General features: G+C 43.4%; 1 protein-coding gene across 1 annotated transcript in view; it reads right to left on the reverse strand.

The window, feature by feature from the left end:
• TLL1 (tolloid like 1) overlaps positions 1-19,649 on the reverse strand; it is a 499,423-nt gene that overhangs the window by 21,292 nt on the left and 458,482 nt on the right. Inside the window, exons 17-18 of the mRNA XM_030191579.1 lie at positions 14,067-14,192; positions 4,564-4,691 (exon numbers count right to left, since the gene is read on the reverse strand). Coding sequence (XP_030047439.1) covers positions 4,564-4,691; positions 14,067-14,192 — 254 coding nt within the window. The remainder of the gene's footprint in view (positions 1-4,563; positions 4,692-14,066; positions 14,193-19,649) is intronic.

Here is a 19,649-nt window from a genome sequence, read left to right on the forward strand (position 1 = left end):
AGTGGGTTTGTGGTGGGTTTTGGAGGGCTCACAATTACCACCACAAGTGTAACAGGTAGGGGATGGGCCTGGGTCCGCCTTCCTGAAGTGCACTGCACCCACAAAAACTGCTCCAGGGACCTGCATACTGCTGCGATGTATCTGAGTATGACATTTGAGGCTGGCATAGAGGCTGGAACAAAATATTTTTTAAGTTCTTTTTTGAGGGTGGGAGGGGGTTAGTGACCACTGGGGGAGTAAGGGGAGGTCATCTGGCTAGTTCAGGCACCTTTTTGTGCCTTGGTCGTAAGAAAAACTGGACCAGGTAAAGTCGTCCAAATGCTCGTCAGGGACGCCCTTTTTTTTCCATTATGGGTTGAGGACGCCCATGTGTTAGGCATGCCCAAGTCCCACCTTTGCCACGCCTCTGACACCCCCCCGGTAACTTTGGTCGTCCTCGCGACGGAAAGCAGTTGGGGATGCCCAAAATCGGCTTTCGATTATGCCGATTTGGGTGACTCTGTGAGAAGGACGCCCATCTTCCGATTTGTGTCAAAAGATGGGCGTCCTTCTCTTTTGAAAATAAGCCTGATAGTATCCCTTTGAAAATTATCCCATAGAAAGTACTCACACACACTACTTACTATGCACAAATTCCCTGGATTATTTAATATGTAGATGTACATACTTTATACAAATATGAGCAAAAATACTAACCTTCCCAATTTCATCACTGAATACCTCTGCTCAGGTTGAATAAATTTATGTGTGTGGAGGCTGTGTGTGCATAAGTTTATGCATGTTGGGGGTTCATTTTATATGCTGTATATATGAATATTTTTTAAAAAGCAAATATTTTATAAAGGCTGTTTTTCTTTATTTTTTTTTTTGTTTGTTGTTTTACAGACCATGTAATGCACTGAGAGGAGAGGACGTGTTTCTCTTCCTCGCTGGGCTTCCTGTTTATGGAGCAGCCTCTCACACACCTAACGGAGGCCATTGACTAAGCTTTGGAACCACAACTAGAACAATTATCAGGGCAGATTGCTCATGTGGAATCTCTTTTGGCTGACACTAATCGGAGGATGAGGGAGTTTTGAGCAATGAGTCTCCTCTCAGGATGAAGCCTCTTCACAGGTGGAAGCGAACCTCACAGCACTGGAGAAACAAGTCAGAGAACAGGCTGAAAAAATTGAAGACCCTGAGAATCATTCTCACTGAGGTAATTTGAGAATTATGGGCTTTCTGGAGCAGGTCCTGGAGAGGTCACTAGCGTCTGTGCTTGGAAGCTGGCTCTCTAAGTAATTTGTCAGACAGTGCGGAACCGCTATGCCTAGAATGTATGCACCAAGTGAGTCGGATGCAGGATGGTCACTGGATACTATGGTGTGATGATCATTAAATTGCACAATTATCTTCATAAAGTAGAAATACTCCGGGAGGTTGGCAACCCGTGAGCTGTGCAGAGGAGCACACTTTGGTCAGAGTTTGTGGCTGGAAGGTCATGCACTACTGGAGACATCTGCGACTGTGAGTAGAATCCCCCTGATGTCATCGGGGGTGCCTCCAACGGATCGTCTAAAAGCAAACCAGTATCTGTGGTGTGTGGCCCAGAGGGGAACGGTGGTTCTTGAAATTCTGATCCTGTGTTTTTCCTATAATTGTGAGTACTTTGCCTTTTGTTACTATAGGAAAAAATGCAAGGTAAAAGAGTGATCCCTAAAGGTCCAACGGAGAGATATTTATCAATACATACAATGACACAGGTTTCAGATACCAAGACTTTATTATCCTTTGGTGCATTTCTTAGTCTGGGCAAACCCTCAACTCCTCCTCTGCCAAAGTCTTCCTTTTATGAACAACCTGTGTATAGACTCCCAAGAGGTGGTTTTATCTCCTGGTGCTGCTGAAGCAGGGTCTAATTTGGATGTTCTTCCTCTTGTAACAGACACTGTTTTTTGGAGGGGATCTTAAACTATCTCTGCATTGCAAGATGCCTCTGGGTCTACAGTTAATCATAGTGACCAGATTGCAAACATTTTCTGGACCATTTTCATAATTTTTATGCTGGGAGTCAGTGGCCCCTAGTGTAGTTTACTCAAAATGTCTGGACCAGGTGGGATCGTCAAGACTGTCTGAGGAGGTGATGGAAGCATTAAATGTGCATGCAATTTTGAGCACCATTTATAGAATTTGGGGGATAGTGCATTGAGCCTGCCATGAGTGGGAAAGCGCGGGGTACAAATGTAACAATAAATAAATAAATAAATGCAAGGTGGCATTGACATAGGTGGAATATAAGAATGCGTGGATGGTGCAGACATTTGCACGTGCAACTTACAGAATACTGTAAGGTATGTGTGTCCTTGATGCATTTAGGTGACCATAGTTATGGCAGATCTATGGCTGGAGTAATTATGGGCACCTAAGGTGTGCCAATGCTTGGTTGGCGTGGAGGGGCATAATCGAATGTCGCCGGCGAAATAGATCGCCGGTGATCTATTTTGGTGGCGGTGCAATAGCTGGCCGGAACCGTATTATCAAAAAAAATGACCGGCCATCTTTTTTTTCGATAATACGGTTTAGGCCGGCCAAATGCCAGAGGGATCTAAAACTGGCTTACAAAAATGGCCACTACCTCATGGACTACCGGAAACAAAACTGGACACACTCTGACCCAGTTAGCAGGGGGAAAAGCACCATGGGAGTAGAGCCCACTACCCTACACCCACCACAATGCATTGCTGATGTGACTCTGCAGTGCACCTAACAGAAAAGGAGTCACACTCACCCAAGAGCCACATCACAACCAGGGAAAGGCTGTCAGAGGATAGAACACATTCCGTCATGGAGGTGGGTATGGCATTTGAGGCTGGCATAGAGGCTGGCAAAATATGTTTATAATTGTGTTTTTTAGTGTGGGAGGGGGTTGGTGACCACTGGGGGAGTATGGGGAGGTCATCCCCGATTCCTTCCGGTGGTCATCTGGTCAATTGGGGCACCTTTTTGAGGCTTGGTCCTGAAAATTAAAGGACCAAGTAAACCTGGCGAAATACTGCTTAACGCTGCTTTTTTGTTTTCCATTATCCACGGAAGCTGGCCATCTGGTAGCCATGCCCATGCCCGCCCATGTCCCGCCTTCGCTTCGCCACCGACACGCCCCCTTGAACTTTTGCTGGCGAGGCAAAGGGAAAGCGGCGATGGTGTCAAAACAGAAACTTTAGATTATACGGATTTCGCCGCTTTCGCAAAATCGCCGGCCATCTCCCGATTTATGTCGGAAAATGGCCGGCAATCACTTTCGAAAATGAGCTGGCTAGTTGGACACCCAGATACCAACATAGCTCTCACTGCGTGACATTTGAGTGTGTAAAAAGATGCTTCCATTTATAGAATTGCCCCTTAACAGAGTAAATGTATAATCTATTTTTCATGTAAAATGCTAAATGTTTTATGTGATTTGAATTTAGCTCATACCTTTTCAATAGTCACACAAAGTAACTTATATTCAGGTAAAATAGATATTTCCCTGTCCACAGAGGGCCTGATATTCAAGCCAGCAGTGATTGGTGTTTTGCTGACTGCCGCCGGTGTTAAACCTGAAAATTCAAATCCAGGCCATGTCTGATCATAGGCACTGAATTTCTGGGTTTCCAGATCCAGCTAGCGCATAAGCGGTTAAGTGTGATATTCAACACTTAACCAGCTAGAAGGCACCACCTAAAGGCAGGACTGACTTTTATGTGATCCAATTTATATAGTTACACTCGCTGGTTAAGTGCTGAATATCACCAGTGTCCAGATAATTTTGGGAACCACGCTGACTTTGACCACGAACCACTCCGTCACTTGTCAGATAGCCCCAAATAAAGACTAAAGAAATAAACGAGAGACATAATATTTATAAATGAAAAGAAGGACTATCAGTCAAACGGACCTTGTGCCCAGGTCCCATGAGTTTACTCACAATTTGCCAATTTAAATGGCAAATCTTTGAGCTCCAAAGACCTCTTGAGTTCTTCCTCTATATAAATTCACCAAAATAATAAAGTGAACCTCAGGTGAATGCAAATGATAAATCTCAAAGTCCACAAAAACCAAATAGTGGAAATAAATCCAATATCCCTTGTAGGTCACAGTCCACTATCCTGTGGCAAACATAGAGGCGTTCCTGCTCTCAATGCAAAATCATGTGCGATACTGTAACTCATAAGGTAAGGCTAAATTTAAACAATGAATTTATCTAAGCCCTGTAGCTGTCCGACAGAGTACCCCATTTCAGATGACTTTCATCGGTGGCAGTCTGCGTCACAGCAATGAGAGCAGATATTCAGCTTTACTACAAGTGCCGCTGCATATGTGCTCTAGGGCCAGTCAGTGGTTTTTAACTGGGTAGGATAATTCCTGCCTGGTTAAATCCTGCTCAGTATTGATCCCACTGTTTTATGAGAATTAACATGAACTACTGGTCAAATTTCAAAATAGCTTTAGTACATTGGGCACTCCAACAAAATTCCTGAAACTGCAGTTCAATGTACGACATTGTCTAGACAGCTCAAGACAAGAGTATATTGAAACACTTACCAATTTAACTCTGTGGCCAGGAGTAGCACTGATTTCCCATGTGCATTCCTTTCGACTAGGGTACTTGTCCGGCCAGTTTGGGCTTGTAATGATTCCCATCGGGCTGTGAGTCCTCTGCTCACACTCAGCTAAAACAACAATAGTATCAGGTAAGAAGTTTGCATGGCAAAAGCACTAGGTTCCTAGACCTGTCTTACACACTTATGAAATAGAAAGTTTAGATGTTATATTCTGCTCCAACTATAATACATTGCTCAATATTGGCCTTTTGGGTGATTACGGAATATAGATTAGTTTATTAACTTGCTGTAAATAAACCATGTACATTCCTATATAACACAGCATAACACAGAACTATTGGATTTACTGTAAGTTAGCACTTGTAACTTTTTTTTTCTTTAGTTTAAAAAAAATGAGGTGTGGATTGACATTTATAGAACCAGACTTTCTGGAATGTATTTATGCTCCATCACTGACTCTCTTTCTAACATTCAACAAACAGTTGTGTTTTCTCTGTACCTCAGTTTATGTGTAGTTGGATAAATTGTCAGCAATAATAATGATCATCAATTACATTGTCTTTTCTATTTTCACTGCTGCCAAGCTACCCTCATCTTAGGATGAGTGCATGCATGATTCCAAAATGCTATAGCTGTAAAAAAAGAAAAAAAGTACTACAGCAAAGTTTATTAGCTGGAAAGTGTTTTATGAATGTAGAGTCTACTACTACTACTACTACTATTTATCATTTCTATAGCACTACAAGGCATACGCAGCGCTGTACACCACACACAAAAAGACAGTCCCTGCTCAAAGAGCTTACAATCTAGATAAGACAGGTAAACAGACAGAACAATTAAGGGTAAGGGAATAAATAGATGAGGTTAAAGGACAGGGCAAGTGAGTAGTGGTTAGGAGTCAAAAGCAGCTAACCACTGTTACCACCTCCTCAGGCAAAGAGTTCCACAACTTAACTATTTGTTGAGTAAAAAAATATTTCCTCCTATTTGTTTTAAAAGCATTTCCATGTAACTTCCTTGAGTGTCCCCTAGTCTTTGTACTTTTTGGAACGAGCAAGAAAATCGATTTACTTCTACTTTTTCTACACCACTCAGGATTTTGTATATCTCAATCATATCTCCCCTCATCATTAACAAAGAACTTCCTAACAGATTAAACTGTCTTTAATATTATTCAAACACTGGGAACGTCAAGCATCACTGACCAGTACACCTGCACATGGATGTGGCTAGTGGTAGTGACAGAACTCATATGAGTACAGGGCCCACTAGTCATTGTGTGCTTATTTATGCAGTAGTAAGGTCATCAATTTGCAGGTGATAAAAAAAGTATTCAAAGCTGTTAAATGTTTGTTTATTTCTAACTTCATATACTGCCTTTCAGGACTGGAATTAATGTGGTTTACAGTCAACAAAATCAACAAAGGGAGAGGAAACAGAAATCACATGCAGCCTGTGAGAAATTGCAGAAGGACCTTTGAAGACTGGGCATCCAAATGGCAGATGAATTTTTTAACGTGGACAAGTGTGTAGACATAGAGAAGAATAACCCAAAATATAGATGCACAATGCTAGGTTCTATATTAGGAATCACCACCAAGGAAAAGGATCAAGTGTCATCATGGACAATATGTTGAAACCAAAATGATTAAGGAGATTGGACGACTCTCATATTGGAAGTTGGGGCTCTTCAATTTCAAGAAGAGATGGCTGAGAGGAGACATAATAGAGATCTATAAACTCCTCAGCGGAGTGGAACAGGCAAATGCAAATTCGATTGTCTATTTTCTCAACACAAAAAAGACCAAGGAGACTGAAATGAAATTGCTAAGTAATACATTTAAAACAAACCAAAGAAAATATTTTTTCACTCAATACACAGTTAAGTTCTGGAATTCATTTCTATAGAATGTGGTAAAAGCAGTTAGTATAGCTGGGTTTAAGAAAGGTTTGGACACATTCCTGGAAGAAAAGCTCATAAACTATTATTAAGGTACATCTAGAGAAGCATGGGTGGGTAGCATGGCACCTTGTTACTTTCTGAGATCCTGCCAAGTAATTGTGACATTTCTTGGCCACTGTTAAAAACAGGATGCTGGGCTAGATGGACCTTTAGTCTGACACAATATAGCAATTCTTATGTAGTCCTGACTCACACACAGGTTTCCTTAAAAACAAACAAACAAACCAAGAATTCCTTCAAGAGGGGGAACTGGAGCTGTGGAAGAACCTGTGAGCACATGAACCCTCCCCCCTGCCATCCATTACTCTACTGCCATCCATTCATTTTCAGGTCCATTTCTGCCCCTTGTGTCTACCCTTCCTCTGTTCCATCTCCTCCTCTTCCAGAGAGTGCAGCAAATAAGAGAGGAGATCAAGAAAGAAAGAAGTGAAATATAGAGGAAAATGAGGAAAAGAGGTGAGGGAGGAAAGGAGAGGGAAGGGAGAGCAGCAGAGCCGAGGAATTTAGTAAAGAGGGTAAAGGACCAAGAAGATGGGAAGGAACAGTAGATAGGAGCTTAATGGATGGGGTAGCAGAATATTGACAGCAAAATATCTTCTAGAGTGGAGTCTGACTGAGTCTCTAGGTTTAAAGAAAATGACTTAAGAACCAGTGGATAGGTAAGGAGAAGGGTGCTAATACAGGACGGGGAAACAATGATTTTTTTTTTTTATCAGTCTGGAAAAACAGGCAGCATGGATTCTGCCTCCAAGCTGCACCCTCCACTCCCTCCCAAAACATTGAATTAGGATCTATGGGTCATACCTCAACCCCCCAAAATATAAATTATGGCCTCTGCAATGTACTGAACCCTAGAACTGGCTCAGAACCCTAAGGAGTATGCAGAATCTCCACCAACAATATAAAGGTAGTATCCCTCTTGCCGGCAGTCGTGCCAAATTTGAAATGGTGCTGGTGGTACTCTGACCAGTGCACCTTTTAAACATGAGTCAGAGTGTCATTAGTCCCATGTTGCATTTGGTGTTACTTCTAGCAGGAAGAAAAGTAGTTCTCTTTTGCTAATGAATATTTTGAATGTCTTCTTTTTTCAGGGTTTGGGGTGTCTAGAGGGTAATTTTGAGCTCAAGGATATTTATTTATCTATTGCATTTGTATCCCACATTTTCCCACCTCTTTGCAGGCTCAATGTGGCTTACAATACATCATGAATGGTGGAGATGTATAAGAAACGGGGAAGTATGGTTCTAAATATTTGTGGAGGATTGGAAAGGTAGCTCAAAGGAACTAATTTGTGTTTCATGAGAAGATATAACCCAGAAGCTCTAATTTGTTTTTGGGGATGGGACTGGGGTGGTGACAGAGGTGGGAGTCTGACTCATTCATTTTTGCTTGGTTGTGTAAGTACACAGGCATATTTTTAAACTGGGGATGGTAGAGGAATTTGAAGGAGACTTATGGCATGCATTAATGTGGATCTGCTAGGCCAGAAAAAAAATAATTCTATCTCCTGAGATGTAGCTCACTTTGCTACAATTACTATCAGAAAACTGGTGGCATCACTAACATATAAATATAAATATAAATATATAAATAACATGCAGTGCTTATAGGCCTTTGCTAACAACTGTAGGGTAATTCTAAAATGGGGCACCTAAATAAAAGTGCTAGAAAACTGTGTATCTGAAGCGTATTCTATAAAGAAAAGTAGGCACCTACTAGCCCAAGTGGTCGATAATATGCCTATATCAATTATACCAGCAATAGAGCTGGGATAAAGGCTTGCACCTAAACTGCAAAAGAGCATGTGTAAATGATAGTATTTCTCACCAATGTTCCACCCATTTGAATACCCACCTGCAAAGTAAGCATCATTGAATACTGGCACATACTTACAGAACAGCATGTAATATGGTCATTTATGCACATAGGGGGATTCTATATATGGTGACTAAAAAAATCCGTGGCTCCTAGATTTAGGTGTGGTTTATAGAATATGCTTGGTTGATATCCCAGCACCTAAAACTATGTGCATCTATTTACACAGATAGTTGCACACGTAAATTCTAATTATTGCCAATTAATGCTCATTATTGCTTGTTAAGTGCTGTTATCAAAGCTAATTAACTTGTTAAGTCAATTAAGTTACGCACATTGTGATAGAATTCACCTAGATTTCGGCATGGATCTCTAGGCCTGCTATATAGAATCCGGGGGATAATCCCCCCCCCTAATTCTATAACGTTGTATACCCAACTTTTCAATTAGCATGCAAAGGTGTGCATGCAAGTTACAGAATAAGGGCAGTTGTGAATGTAATTTAATTAGCTAGTGAGCTGTTAATTTGCATTAATGACCAATTATTATCTATAATTAGTGTTAATAGGCACTAATTGGTGGTAATTAGCAGTTACACACGTAACTGCTCCTAGTTGGCATTCCAGGGGCATGGACCTAGGAGAAACATGAATGGGCTGGGGGTATCTAGCAGTTGTGCCTGCGGGTTATAAAATACATGTTGCTACACGTCTAACTGCCTAAAGTTTATGCAAGCATTTACACCAGCTATTTGGCTAGTGTAAGTGCTTGTGCCTAAAGTTAGCCACTTACGCTAGCATTCTACAATTGTGCACACAATTTCTATTATAGAATCTGCATTCAGCATGCAGCATCCCAGTGCCTACTTTTAGGCAACCTTTGAGAATTACCCCCTATCCCCCAGATTCTATATATTGCACCAAGATATCGATATGGAAATCGAATCGTATTCCATAACAATGTGTATAACTAGTTAACAAACTAATCAGCGCTGATAATTGGATGTTAACAAGCAATTAACAGCACTAATTGGCATTAATTAGAATTTATGCACACTGCCCACTAACCTATTCTGCAAAGCAGTGCATGTAAATTCTAACGTGTGCTTCTGAAAAGGGGGCGTGGGTGGCTATGGGCATGGAATGGGCAAGTTGTGGACATTCCAGTAAACTATGAGCGGGGCTATAGAATACACCTGTTCTGCACCTAACTTAGGTGCCGGTATTTACATCAAGTTTTACTTGGAGTAAATGGCTGCCCCTAACGTTAGGCGCTGTCGTGGAGGGGCATAATCGAAAGGGGCATCCAAGTTTTCCTGAGGATGTCCTCGCAGGACATCCAAGTGAAGGGACGAGGAAACCCGTATTATCGAAAGAAGATGGGCGTCCATCTTTCGTTTTGATAATACGGACGGGGATGCCCGAATCTTGAAATTTAGGTTGTCCCTAGAGATGGTCATCCTTAAACTTGGTCATTTCTAATTTTCGGCGATAATGGAAACTAAGGATGCCCATCTCAGAAACGACCAAATCCAAGCCCTTTGATCATGGGAGGAGCCAGCATTCGTAGTGCACTGGTCCCCCTGACATGCCAGGACACCAACTGGGCACCCTAGGGGGCACTGCAGTGGACTTCAGAAAAAGCTCCCAGGTACATAGCTCCCTTACCTTGTGTGCTGAGCCCCCCAACCCCCCCCCCAAACCCATTCCCCACAAATGTACACCACTACCATAGCTCTTATGGGTGAAGGGGGGCACCTAGATTTGGGTACAGTGGGTTTCTGGTGGGTTTTTAAGGGCTCACATTTACCACCACAAGTGTAACATGTAGGGGGGGGATAGGCCTGGGTCCACCTGCCTGACGTGCATTGCACCCATTAAAACTGCTCCAGGGACCTGCATACTGCTGTCATGGAGCTAGGTATGATTTTTGAAGCTGGCATACAGGCTGGCACATAATTTTTTTTTTTAATTTTTTGAGGGTGGGAGGGGGTTAGTGACCACTGGGGGAGTAAGGGGAGGTCATCCCCGATTCCCTCCGGTGGTCATCTGGTCATTTAGGGCACCTTTTTGTGGCTTGGTCATAAGAAAAAAGGACCAGGTAAAGTCATCCAAGTGTTTGTCAGAAGAGCCCTTTTTTTCCCCATTTTTAGGTGTGATATATAGAATCTAGTCCCATGGGTCCACTTACATGTGTAAATGACAAGGATATGGGTATTTATGTGTGTTCTTGCCATTAAAACTAGACAGCACTTTATAGAATTATACACCTGAGGGCAATTCCATAAGGTGCCTATGTTTCTTTATAGAATGCTAATGTGACCGGGCCCCTTTTACTGCAGCTTGGTAAAAGGAGCCCTGCAGTAGCGTCAATGAGGGGATTTGTTGCATGCCAAGACCCCTTTTACCGCAGTGGGTAATTTATATGCATAACTTTGTATCCTGCCCAAATTCCACCCATGTGTAAGCAAACTATGTGCCATCACATTTAGGCATCTTCTTCTGTATAGCTGGAATATTGTCATTTATATGAGTACTAGTAAATAAGGCCCGTTTCCGACACAAATGAAACGGGCGCTAGCAAGGTTTTCCTCGGAGTGTGTATGTTTGAGAGAGTGTGTGTGTGAGAGTGACTTTGTGAGAGAGACAGATTGAATGTGTGTGGCTGCAAGTGTGTCTGTTAGAGAGTGTGTGTGTGAGATTGACAGTGTGTTTGAGTGGGTATGTGAGCGAGAGCGAGAGTGTATGAGAGTGATAGAGTGTTTGACAGTGACTGTGTGACACATAGAGAGTGAATGTGATCGAGTGTGAGACATAGTGTGTGTTGTAGACAGTGTTAGAGAGTGAGAGAGACAGTCAGTGTGTGAGAGAGAGAGAGAGTGTGTGTGAGAGATAGTGTGTGTGACGGAGATACATCCCCCCCCCCTCCCTATGTTGGCTGGAAGGACCCCCCTCCGTCTGCGTCTGCCACTGTGTTGTCGCAGAACCCCTCATTTCCCTGTCTGGTCAGTCTCCCCCCCTCCTTTCAGGTCTCCCTACAGCCCTTCTCTCAGGGCTGTGGGTCGCCCCTCCCCCCTTCACCTGTGCTGTCAGGACCCCCTCCTCCGCCTCCATCTGTGGTCTGTGTACCTGTTCTGGCCCTCATCCTCCCCTCCTTGTGCCTGAACTGTTGCTTAGCCTGTGGCAACAGTGGAGAGAGGTGTGCAGGACCTCCTGTTCCAACCCCCTTGTCATGTTTGTAGAGAAAGAAAAGAGGGAAAAAGAGGAAAAGTGGCATAATGTTTGTAAAAAGGAAGAGGGGCACGGCAGGCAGCGAGCAGCTATCAGCTGTGCAAGTATAAACAAAAGAAAACAAAAAGGAGTTTTGTGTATGCCTGTGTGAGAATGTGGGTGTGACAGTGAGACAGAGTGTGTGTGTGTGTGTGTTCGAGAGAGTGTGTGTCACAGTGACACAGAGAGTGAAAGACTGTGTGTATGTGTGCACGGCCCCCTCCTTCTGTGTGAAGTGCAGTCGCCCCCTTTCTGTTAGTTTTCCCCCCTTCCCTCCTGTGAGTGGCAATGTAAGGGTGCCCCCCCCCCTGTGTTTCTGTTTTGAATTATTTCTTTTATCCAGGGATTGTGCTCTCTTTATGCCCTCCATCTGCATAATTTTTCCTCTCCCCTTCCCTCCCATTCTGTTCTCTCACCCCCTCTCCATGTGTTTGTCTGTCTCCCCTTCAAGTTCCATGCCCCCTCCCTTAAAGTGAACCTCATCCAGCTTGCCCTGTTGTTACTGCTGCAGTATCAGGGCGGTTCAGGGCGGCTGTGAACCTGGTCCAGAGAAGACTGCAGTTGGTTTTATCTTCCTGCTTTCAGTTTTTGTGAAGTCCCCTGTTGAGGCGGCTGGAGGCTGTTTATTCACCTTTTTTTTTTTTGTTTTGTTAGTGTGTGTCCCGAAGGCTGCTGGAGGCTTTCTTCAGGTTTTTTTTTTTTGGGGGGGTTAGTGTGTGTCCCGAAGGCTGCTGGAGGCTGTTTCTTCAGGTTTTTTTTTTTTTTTTTGGATTAGTGTGTGTCCCGAAGGCTGCTGGAGGCTGTTTCTTCACGTTTTTTTTTTGGGGGGGGTTAGTGTGTGTCCCGAAGGCTGCTGGAGGCTGTTTCTTCAGGTTTTTTTTTTTTTTTGGATTAGTGTGTGTCCCGAAGGCTGCTGGAGGCTGTTTCTTCACGTTTTTTTTTGGGGGGGGGGTTAGTGTGTGTCCCGAAGGCTGCTGGAGGCTGTTTCTTCACGTTTTTTTTTGGGGGGGGGGGTTAGTGTGTGTCCCGAAGGCTGCTGGAGGCTGTTTCTTCACGGGGGGGGGGGGGGGTTTTTTGGGTTAGTGTGTGTCCCGAAGGCTGCTGGAGGCTGTTTCTTCACGGAGGGTTTTTTTTTTGGGTTAGTGTGTGTCCCGAAGGCTGCTGGAGGCTGTTTCTTCACGGGGGTTTTTTTTTTTTTTGTTAGTGTGTATCCCGAAGGCTGCTGGAGGCTGTCTGTTCACTTTTTTTGTTTGTTGGTGCGGGTTCGGATGGCAGTTTGGAGCGGCAGGTTCTGCAGGATAGCACTGTCAGGGCAGCGGTATTCTCCTCAGCTGGGCGGCAGTCTCGTGCTGTGCGAGCCGTAGGTCCGCCCCTTCTTTTGTTTGAGTTGTTTGATAGGTGCATGACGCGTGATTGCATTCCGTTGCGTGGCAACGGCGACTGACGCCTTCGCCTCAGACGCTCCTCCCTTGTTGTATTCCTATTGGTGTGTTGCAGCTGTGACGCTCGTTTCAGATCATGGCGGCGCCCAGATGTACTGTGGTTAAAAGTGGTTACAGAGCTTCGAACATACAAACTTTTGAAGCTTCAAAGTGTGGTTCAGAACGTTCATGGTGCTTTTTATGTCCAGTTGGGGCGTGGCGTAGGTCGCAGAAGGGGCGTGGCTGAGGGCGGTGGTGAGTAGTCCGAATAGCCAGGAGGACTACAGCAGTTCAGGACTTCACTGCCACAGTTGGAGGGAGTTTCAGAACGTTCAAGGTGGGATTTATTTATATAGATGTGCACACATACACACTGATATGTCTGTATTCTGATTATTTATGTTGCCACCCACTATATAATATAACTTTCCCTATGCTTAAATGTTTTTAAGGTGAGCATTAGCACCACTGTACCTTCTAAGCTGTGTGGAAGTCCTCCAACTGCATTGCTGCCAGTAGGGTGAGTGGTGCTTTAATATTGTGTTTTTTAATCACTAGGGAAAGGCACGTTCCCTGAAGTCCTACAAAGCTTGCCTGCCTCTCACTATTGAGAATGTGATAGTGAAAGAGCACCCCCCACTGGTAGGATTGTAGGTGGAGGACTCCCACATGGCTTAGAGGGAACAGTGATTAACTCTAATATCCAGATACCTTAGAATAGTACCCAAGCAGCTGGTCAATTTCTTATTGCTCTTCTTTCTACCTGTGAAATGAAGACTAGCCTGTTTCACGGCATTTAACTGAGATATTCTTATTTAAATATTGCCCACAAAATCAGTATGCAGGACACAACATTTGTACTATTAAAGAGATTTATAGTATAGCCAGTTCCAACAAAGAAAGGCCCAACCACTTTACCAGTAACGTGCCTCCAAAATTGAGAAAGCAAACCTAATTGAAAGGAAGAAATTAACCTTGTAGTTTGCATAATCTCTTCAAATATTCTGCCACCTACCTTCTTTGCAGTCATGTTTGTTCTCGTGGAGCACAAAGCCATTGCGGCACTGACAGACGTAGCTTCCTATGGTATTGATGCATTCGTGCTGGCAGCCACCGTTATCTTTAGAACATTCGTCTTTGTCTAAGGGGGACAATTAACAAAGAAATAGAGAGATATATTTATTTTAGGACCTGGCTCTTCTCCCCTTCTATCTCATTGGTTACAAAATGCTTAGTAAATCAAACACTATACTTTTTGATCAGATGTTAGGAAGAGGGAAGCATTTAGGAGTCATTTTACTAAGCTGCGGCAAAAGGGGGCCTGAGCTGGCGTCACTGCATTTTTTTATGCTAGTTCGCAGCGGGTAAAAGGCTGTTTTTTTTTTTTTAAGTAATAGCTGTGTGGCAAGTAAAGCACTTGCCATGGGGCCATTTCAGAGGGGAGTGCTTACCACCACCCATTGAGGTCTGTTTTTAGTTCATTATTTTCAAAAGGTATTTGAAGTTTTTAGTTGACATGTGTTCAATAGTTTTTGTTATGTTTATATTTTGCAACTGTTATTGCACTATGTATGTTCATCTGTGAGCCACTTAGGGCCCTGTTTACTAAGCCGTATTATAGGCGCATTAGCGTTTTTAACGCACGTTAACCATGTGCACGCATTAACCGTGTATGCGCCTACAATATCCCTTATAGGCGCCTACACGGTTAGCGTGCACACTAATTGTAGGTGCGTTAAAAACGCTAGCGCGCCTTAGTAAACAGGGCCCTTACTAGTTTATGATAGGCGGACTATAAGTATAATAAATGAAATGAATGAATACATTTGAATTATTTTTTTTACAGTTTTCAAACAAATGCTTTATGCACTCTGAACATCTCAGAGCATGTATTGAGGTACAACATGTTTACTATTTCTAAGCAACCTTGACAACAGCCACTTCAGTATATTAACATATAATCCTTTGAAAGAGCTTTTAGTGGCTTAGAAGTACAGAAGACCTTAGTTGATGAAAGATGAGCAGCACTAGAAGCAACCGTCAAATTTGCAGCAGGGGAAAAAAAAACTAAATCTGCAGGCAATCATTCCAGAGAGAGCCATCAGCTACCATCCTTCTATGCCAGCTGTTATTTTAGTTAAGAATGGGTTGATCCATTAAGTCAACACTGGCAGACTGTTCTTGAGACAGATACAAAACACCAGGTCACACACACTGCTTGCTACTACAAGATGCAAAACATATATAAATAAGAACTGCAATCATATAACAAGTGTGATAGATGTGAAAATTGCCCCAGCAGCCTTATGGCTCCTTGGTGAAAAAAAGATTCCTTTATCCTCTGTGCACCCTAAGCATGAAAAGGGTTAACATTATTCTTCACTCATAATAAATTGGCTGACTGTAAACTACCTATCCCCAATGCCGCTAAGGTTTTGTGCTTTTTTTCCGCACTTTCCTGCTTATAATCGAATGAGAAAAACGCCCAAATTCCGACCTAAATCAAGAGATGGACCTTTATCTCACAAAAACGAATAACGCGGTATAATCGAAAGCCGAACTTGGACGTTTTCAACTGCACTCCATCGCGGAAGCGTACAAAGTTGATGGGGGCGTGTCAGAGGCGTGGTGAAGGCGGGACTGGGCATGGTTATCACCCGAACAGAGATGGGCGCCTTTCGCCGATAATGGAAAAAAAGTATGCGTTTGTAGCTAGAATTTAGGGCACTTTTCCTGGACCCTGTTTTTTCACGAATAAGGCCCCAAAAAGTGCCCTAATGACCAGATTACCACCACAGGGAATCGGGGATGATCTCCCCTGACTCCCCCAGTGGTCACTAACCCCCTCCAACCACAAAAAATGATGTTTCACAACTTTTTATTTTCACCCTCAAATGTCATACCCACCTCCCTGGCAGCAGTATGCAGTTCCTGGAGCAGTTGTTAGGGGGTGCAGTGGACTTCAGGCAGGTGGACCCAGGCCCATCCCCACTACCTGTTACAATTGTGCTGCTTAATGCTTAGTCGTCCAACCCCCCCAAACCCACTGTACCCACATGTAGGTGCCCCCCTTCACCCCTTAGGGCTATAGTAATGGTGTAGACTTGTGGGCAGTGGGTTTTGAGGGGGATTTGGGGGGGCTCAACATACAAGGGAAGGGTGCTATGCACCTGGGAGCTCTTTTACCCTTTTTTTTTTTTTTTTTGTAAAAGTGCCCCCTAGGGTGCCCGGTTGGTGTCCTGGCATGTGAGGGGGACCAGTGCACTACGAATCCTGGCCCCTCCCACAAACATATGCCTTGGATTTATTCGTTTTTGAGCTGGGTGCTTTCATTTTCATTTTCGCTGAAAAACAAAAACGCCCAGCTCACAAATTGTCGAATAAAACATGGACGTCTATTTTTTTCGAAAATACGGTTCGGTCCGCCCCTTCATGGACCCGTTCTCGGAGATAAACGCCCATGGAGATAGACGTTTCTGTTCGATTATGCCCCTCTACGTGTACTCGGCATTGCATTTCAATGAGGCATTCCTATGGAATATGTTTTAGTCAGAGGAGTAATCCATGCACATATTTCTTTCATGAAAAATGCCAACAGTAAAAACAGGGGCAACTATCTGTGGCCACTCTCTACCTGTGATGTTTCAAAGTGAAAGTAGGCATATATTTTTGCTTTGAAACATTGCTTGAAGTATCTGCGGACCCAGGACCAGATCAAATATAAGGCAGACCAAGCGGTCTCCAAGGTTGGCAAAAAGCAACCGCAGGCAAAACAATAGCACCCTGAGAGTCACACAAGCTCAAAGAACCATCAACATACATATTTACCTGCAGGTCTACATAAGTACATAAGTACATAAGTAGTGCCATACTGGGAAAGACCAAAGGTCCATCTAGCCCAGCATCCTGTCACCGACAGTGGCCAATCCAGGTCAAGGGCACCTGGCACGCTCCCCAAACGTAAAAACATTCCAGACAAGTTATACCTAAAAATGCGGAATTTTTCCAAGTCCATTTAATAGCGGTCTATGGACTTGTCCTTTAGGAATCTATCTAACCCCTTTTTAAACTCCGTCAAGCTAACCGCCCGTACCACGTTCTCCGGCAACGAATTCCAGAGTCTAATTACACGTTGGGTGAAGAAAAATTTTCTCCGATTCGTTTTAAATTTACCACACTGTAGCTTCAACTCATGCCCTCTAGTCCTAGTATTTTTGGATAGCGTGAACAGTCGCTTCACATCCACCCGATCCATTCCACTCATTATTTTATACACTTCTATCATATCTCCCCTCAGCCGTCTCTTCTCCAAGCTGAAAAGCCCTAGCCTTCTCAGCCTCTCTTCATAGGAAAGTCGTCCCATCCCCACTATCATTTTCGTCGCCCTTCGCTGTACCTTTTCCAATTCTACTATATCTTTTTTGAGATACGGAGACCAGTACTGAACACAATACTCCAGGTGCGGTCGCAGCATGGAGCGATACAACGGCATTATAACATCCGCGCACCTGGACTCCATACCCTTCCTAATAACACCCAACATTCTATTCGCTTTCCTAGCCGCAGCAGCACACTGAGCAGAAGTTTCAGCGTATCATCGACGACGACACCCAGATCCCTTTCTTGATCCGTAACTCCTAACGCGGAACCTTGCAAGACGTAGCTATAATTCGGGTTCCTCTTACCCACATGCATCACTTTGCACTTGTCAACATTGAACTTCATCTGCCACTTGCACGCCCATTCTCCCATAACATATTTGCACCAGACTGTTTGAAAATATGATACTCACCGTGTACATGATAAACAGTATGTTTGACACAGTAGGAATTTCCAAGCCATCACTAAGTTGCAACTAAATTATTTGCAATACTTGAATATGGTACATTTCCTAGAAAGATAGCACTGTTTTAGCAGAAAGTTCATCTCCTTCTAATGGGTTAAGACTGGCAGGCTCGTTTAGAACTCATTGATGCCAGCATTAAGCAGCGGCAGAAACTGAAATCAAATTGGCAAATTAATATGGGCACCACATTTTAAATGAGCTTTAATTTGGGGAAAAAATCTTAAATCATGACCTGGGAAGTCAGGATTCAAATCCTGATTCTGCCATTGGCATTCCTTATAACCTTGGGCATGTCACTTTTTCTCCCGTTGCTTTATGTATTTATTTATTAGGATTTATTTATACCTACTTATAGATTGGGGACATATAGAAGGTAATTCTATAAGGCACACATAATGTAAGGTGCCAAGTTGAGCACGAAGTTTATAGAATAGCTGAATTATGCATATGATTGGGACCATGTATTGACAATCTTCATACGACTCGACATGGCCGTGTTTCGGGTTACAAGACCTGTATCAGGAGTCTGCTTTTGTTACTTGATGGAAGTGCAAAAAGCAAGCCAAGGCTTAGGAATCAATATGGATTATGTAATGACAAAGCTACAGTTTTTCTGTAGGTCAAGAAAACTTCAAAACCAGAAAGATGATTTTAGGAGGAACACCCTTAGATGGGGAGTGCTGAAGGCTTAGCTGTCAGAACAACAAAATCTCCCGCAAAAAATACAAGACAACAACAAAACAAGTGGAAGATATCCAGAAGGACCAGACTGAAGCCACAGATGTTAAAAACCAAAAATGATATATTAGGACCCAACACAGTCCATGTTTCGGCCAAAAGGGGTCTTCAAATTGGCATATACAGGTATTCCTCCAAAGAATCTCACAAAAATGAGATGATCGCTAATACTGTCCGAATAGACTTGCTAGTATGCAAAAACCGGCAGTAGCGAAACAAACTGTTATTTAAAGAAAATGGACTGACGCCACCGACCGTCTGAGATAATTAATGATTAATTTGTTGTTGTTGTTGTTAGCTGTCAGAACCTCAGATAAGGAGGCATTGTTGATAAGGATTTTCGTCACTACCTCAATTTACATTTCCAGAAAGGTTCTATGGATCATAAGCTCCAGCAGATAATAATAGATAAGATGCAATCTCTACCTCAGAACAGTGCCATATATTGTTGACTCCTAAGGAGTCCTAACCTTCACAGCGATAAAATCAAAAGTGAAGGCGGAGCTCTGAAGTCTTTTCCTCTGTAATTACAATGCAGTAGAATTGCAGTAAGGAGTAATTACAATGCAGTAGAATTGCAGTAAGGAGAGCCTAGCTTGCTTTACTAGCTTGTTGAATTGACTCCTAAGGAGACAATAAACCTTCTTCTGTTTAGTCCCTGCATTGGAATAGAATTGTTCCTCCCTTCTATGTAAGTTAGGCACCAAGTGTTCTCCCCCCCTCCAAAAAACAAAAATTCAGCTGGTGGGAAAACGCTTCTTTCCACCTTGGCGGCAGTAATGCACTGAAACTGAGCATGCACAGGTGCCGGTGTCGTGGAGAGTAGCGTTTTTGTTACCATCAAGGGGAAATCTTCAGCTGGCGGAGCTTGGGATTCCCACCAGTTACCACTAAACATGTGCTACTGTTGGGTGGGCTTGAGCCAGAAATGGGTGGGCCCTGGCCCACCCAAGCCCACCTGTGGCTACGCCACTGCCTGGGGGTATGGAGGGTTAAGTGACTTGCCCAGGATCA

This window comes from Microcaecilia unicolor, chromosome 2 (assembly GCF_901765095.1).
Source record: "Microcaecilia unicolor chromosome 2, aMicUni1.1, whole genome shotgun sequence".
Taxonomy (NCBI): domain Eukaryota; kingdom Metazoa; phylum Chordata; class Amphibia; order Gymnophiona; family Siphonopidae; genus Microcaecilia; species Microcaecilia unicolor.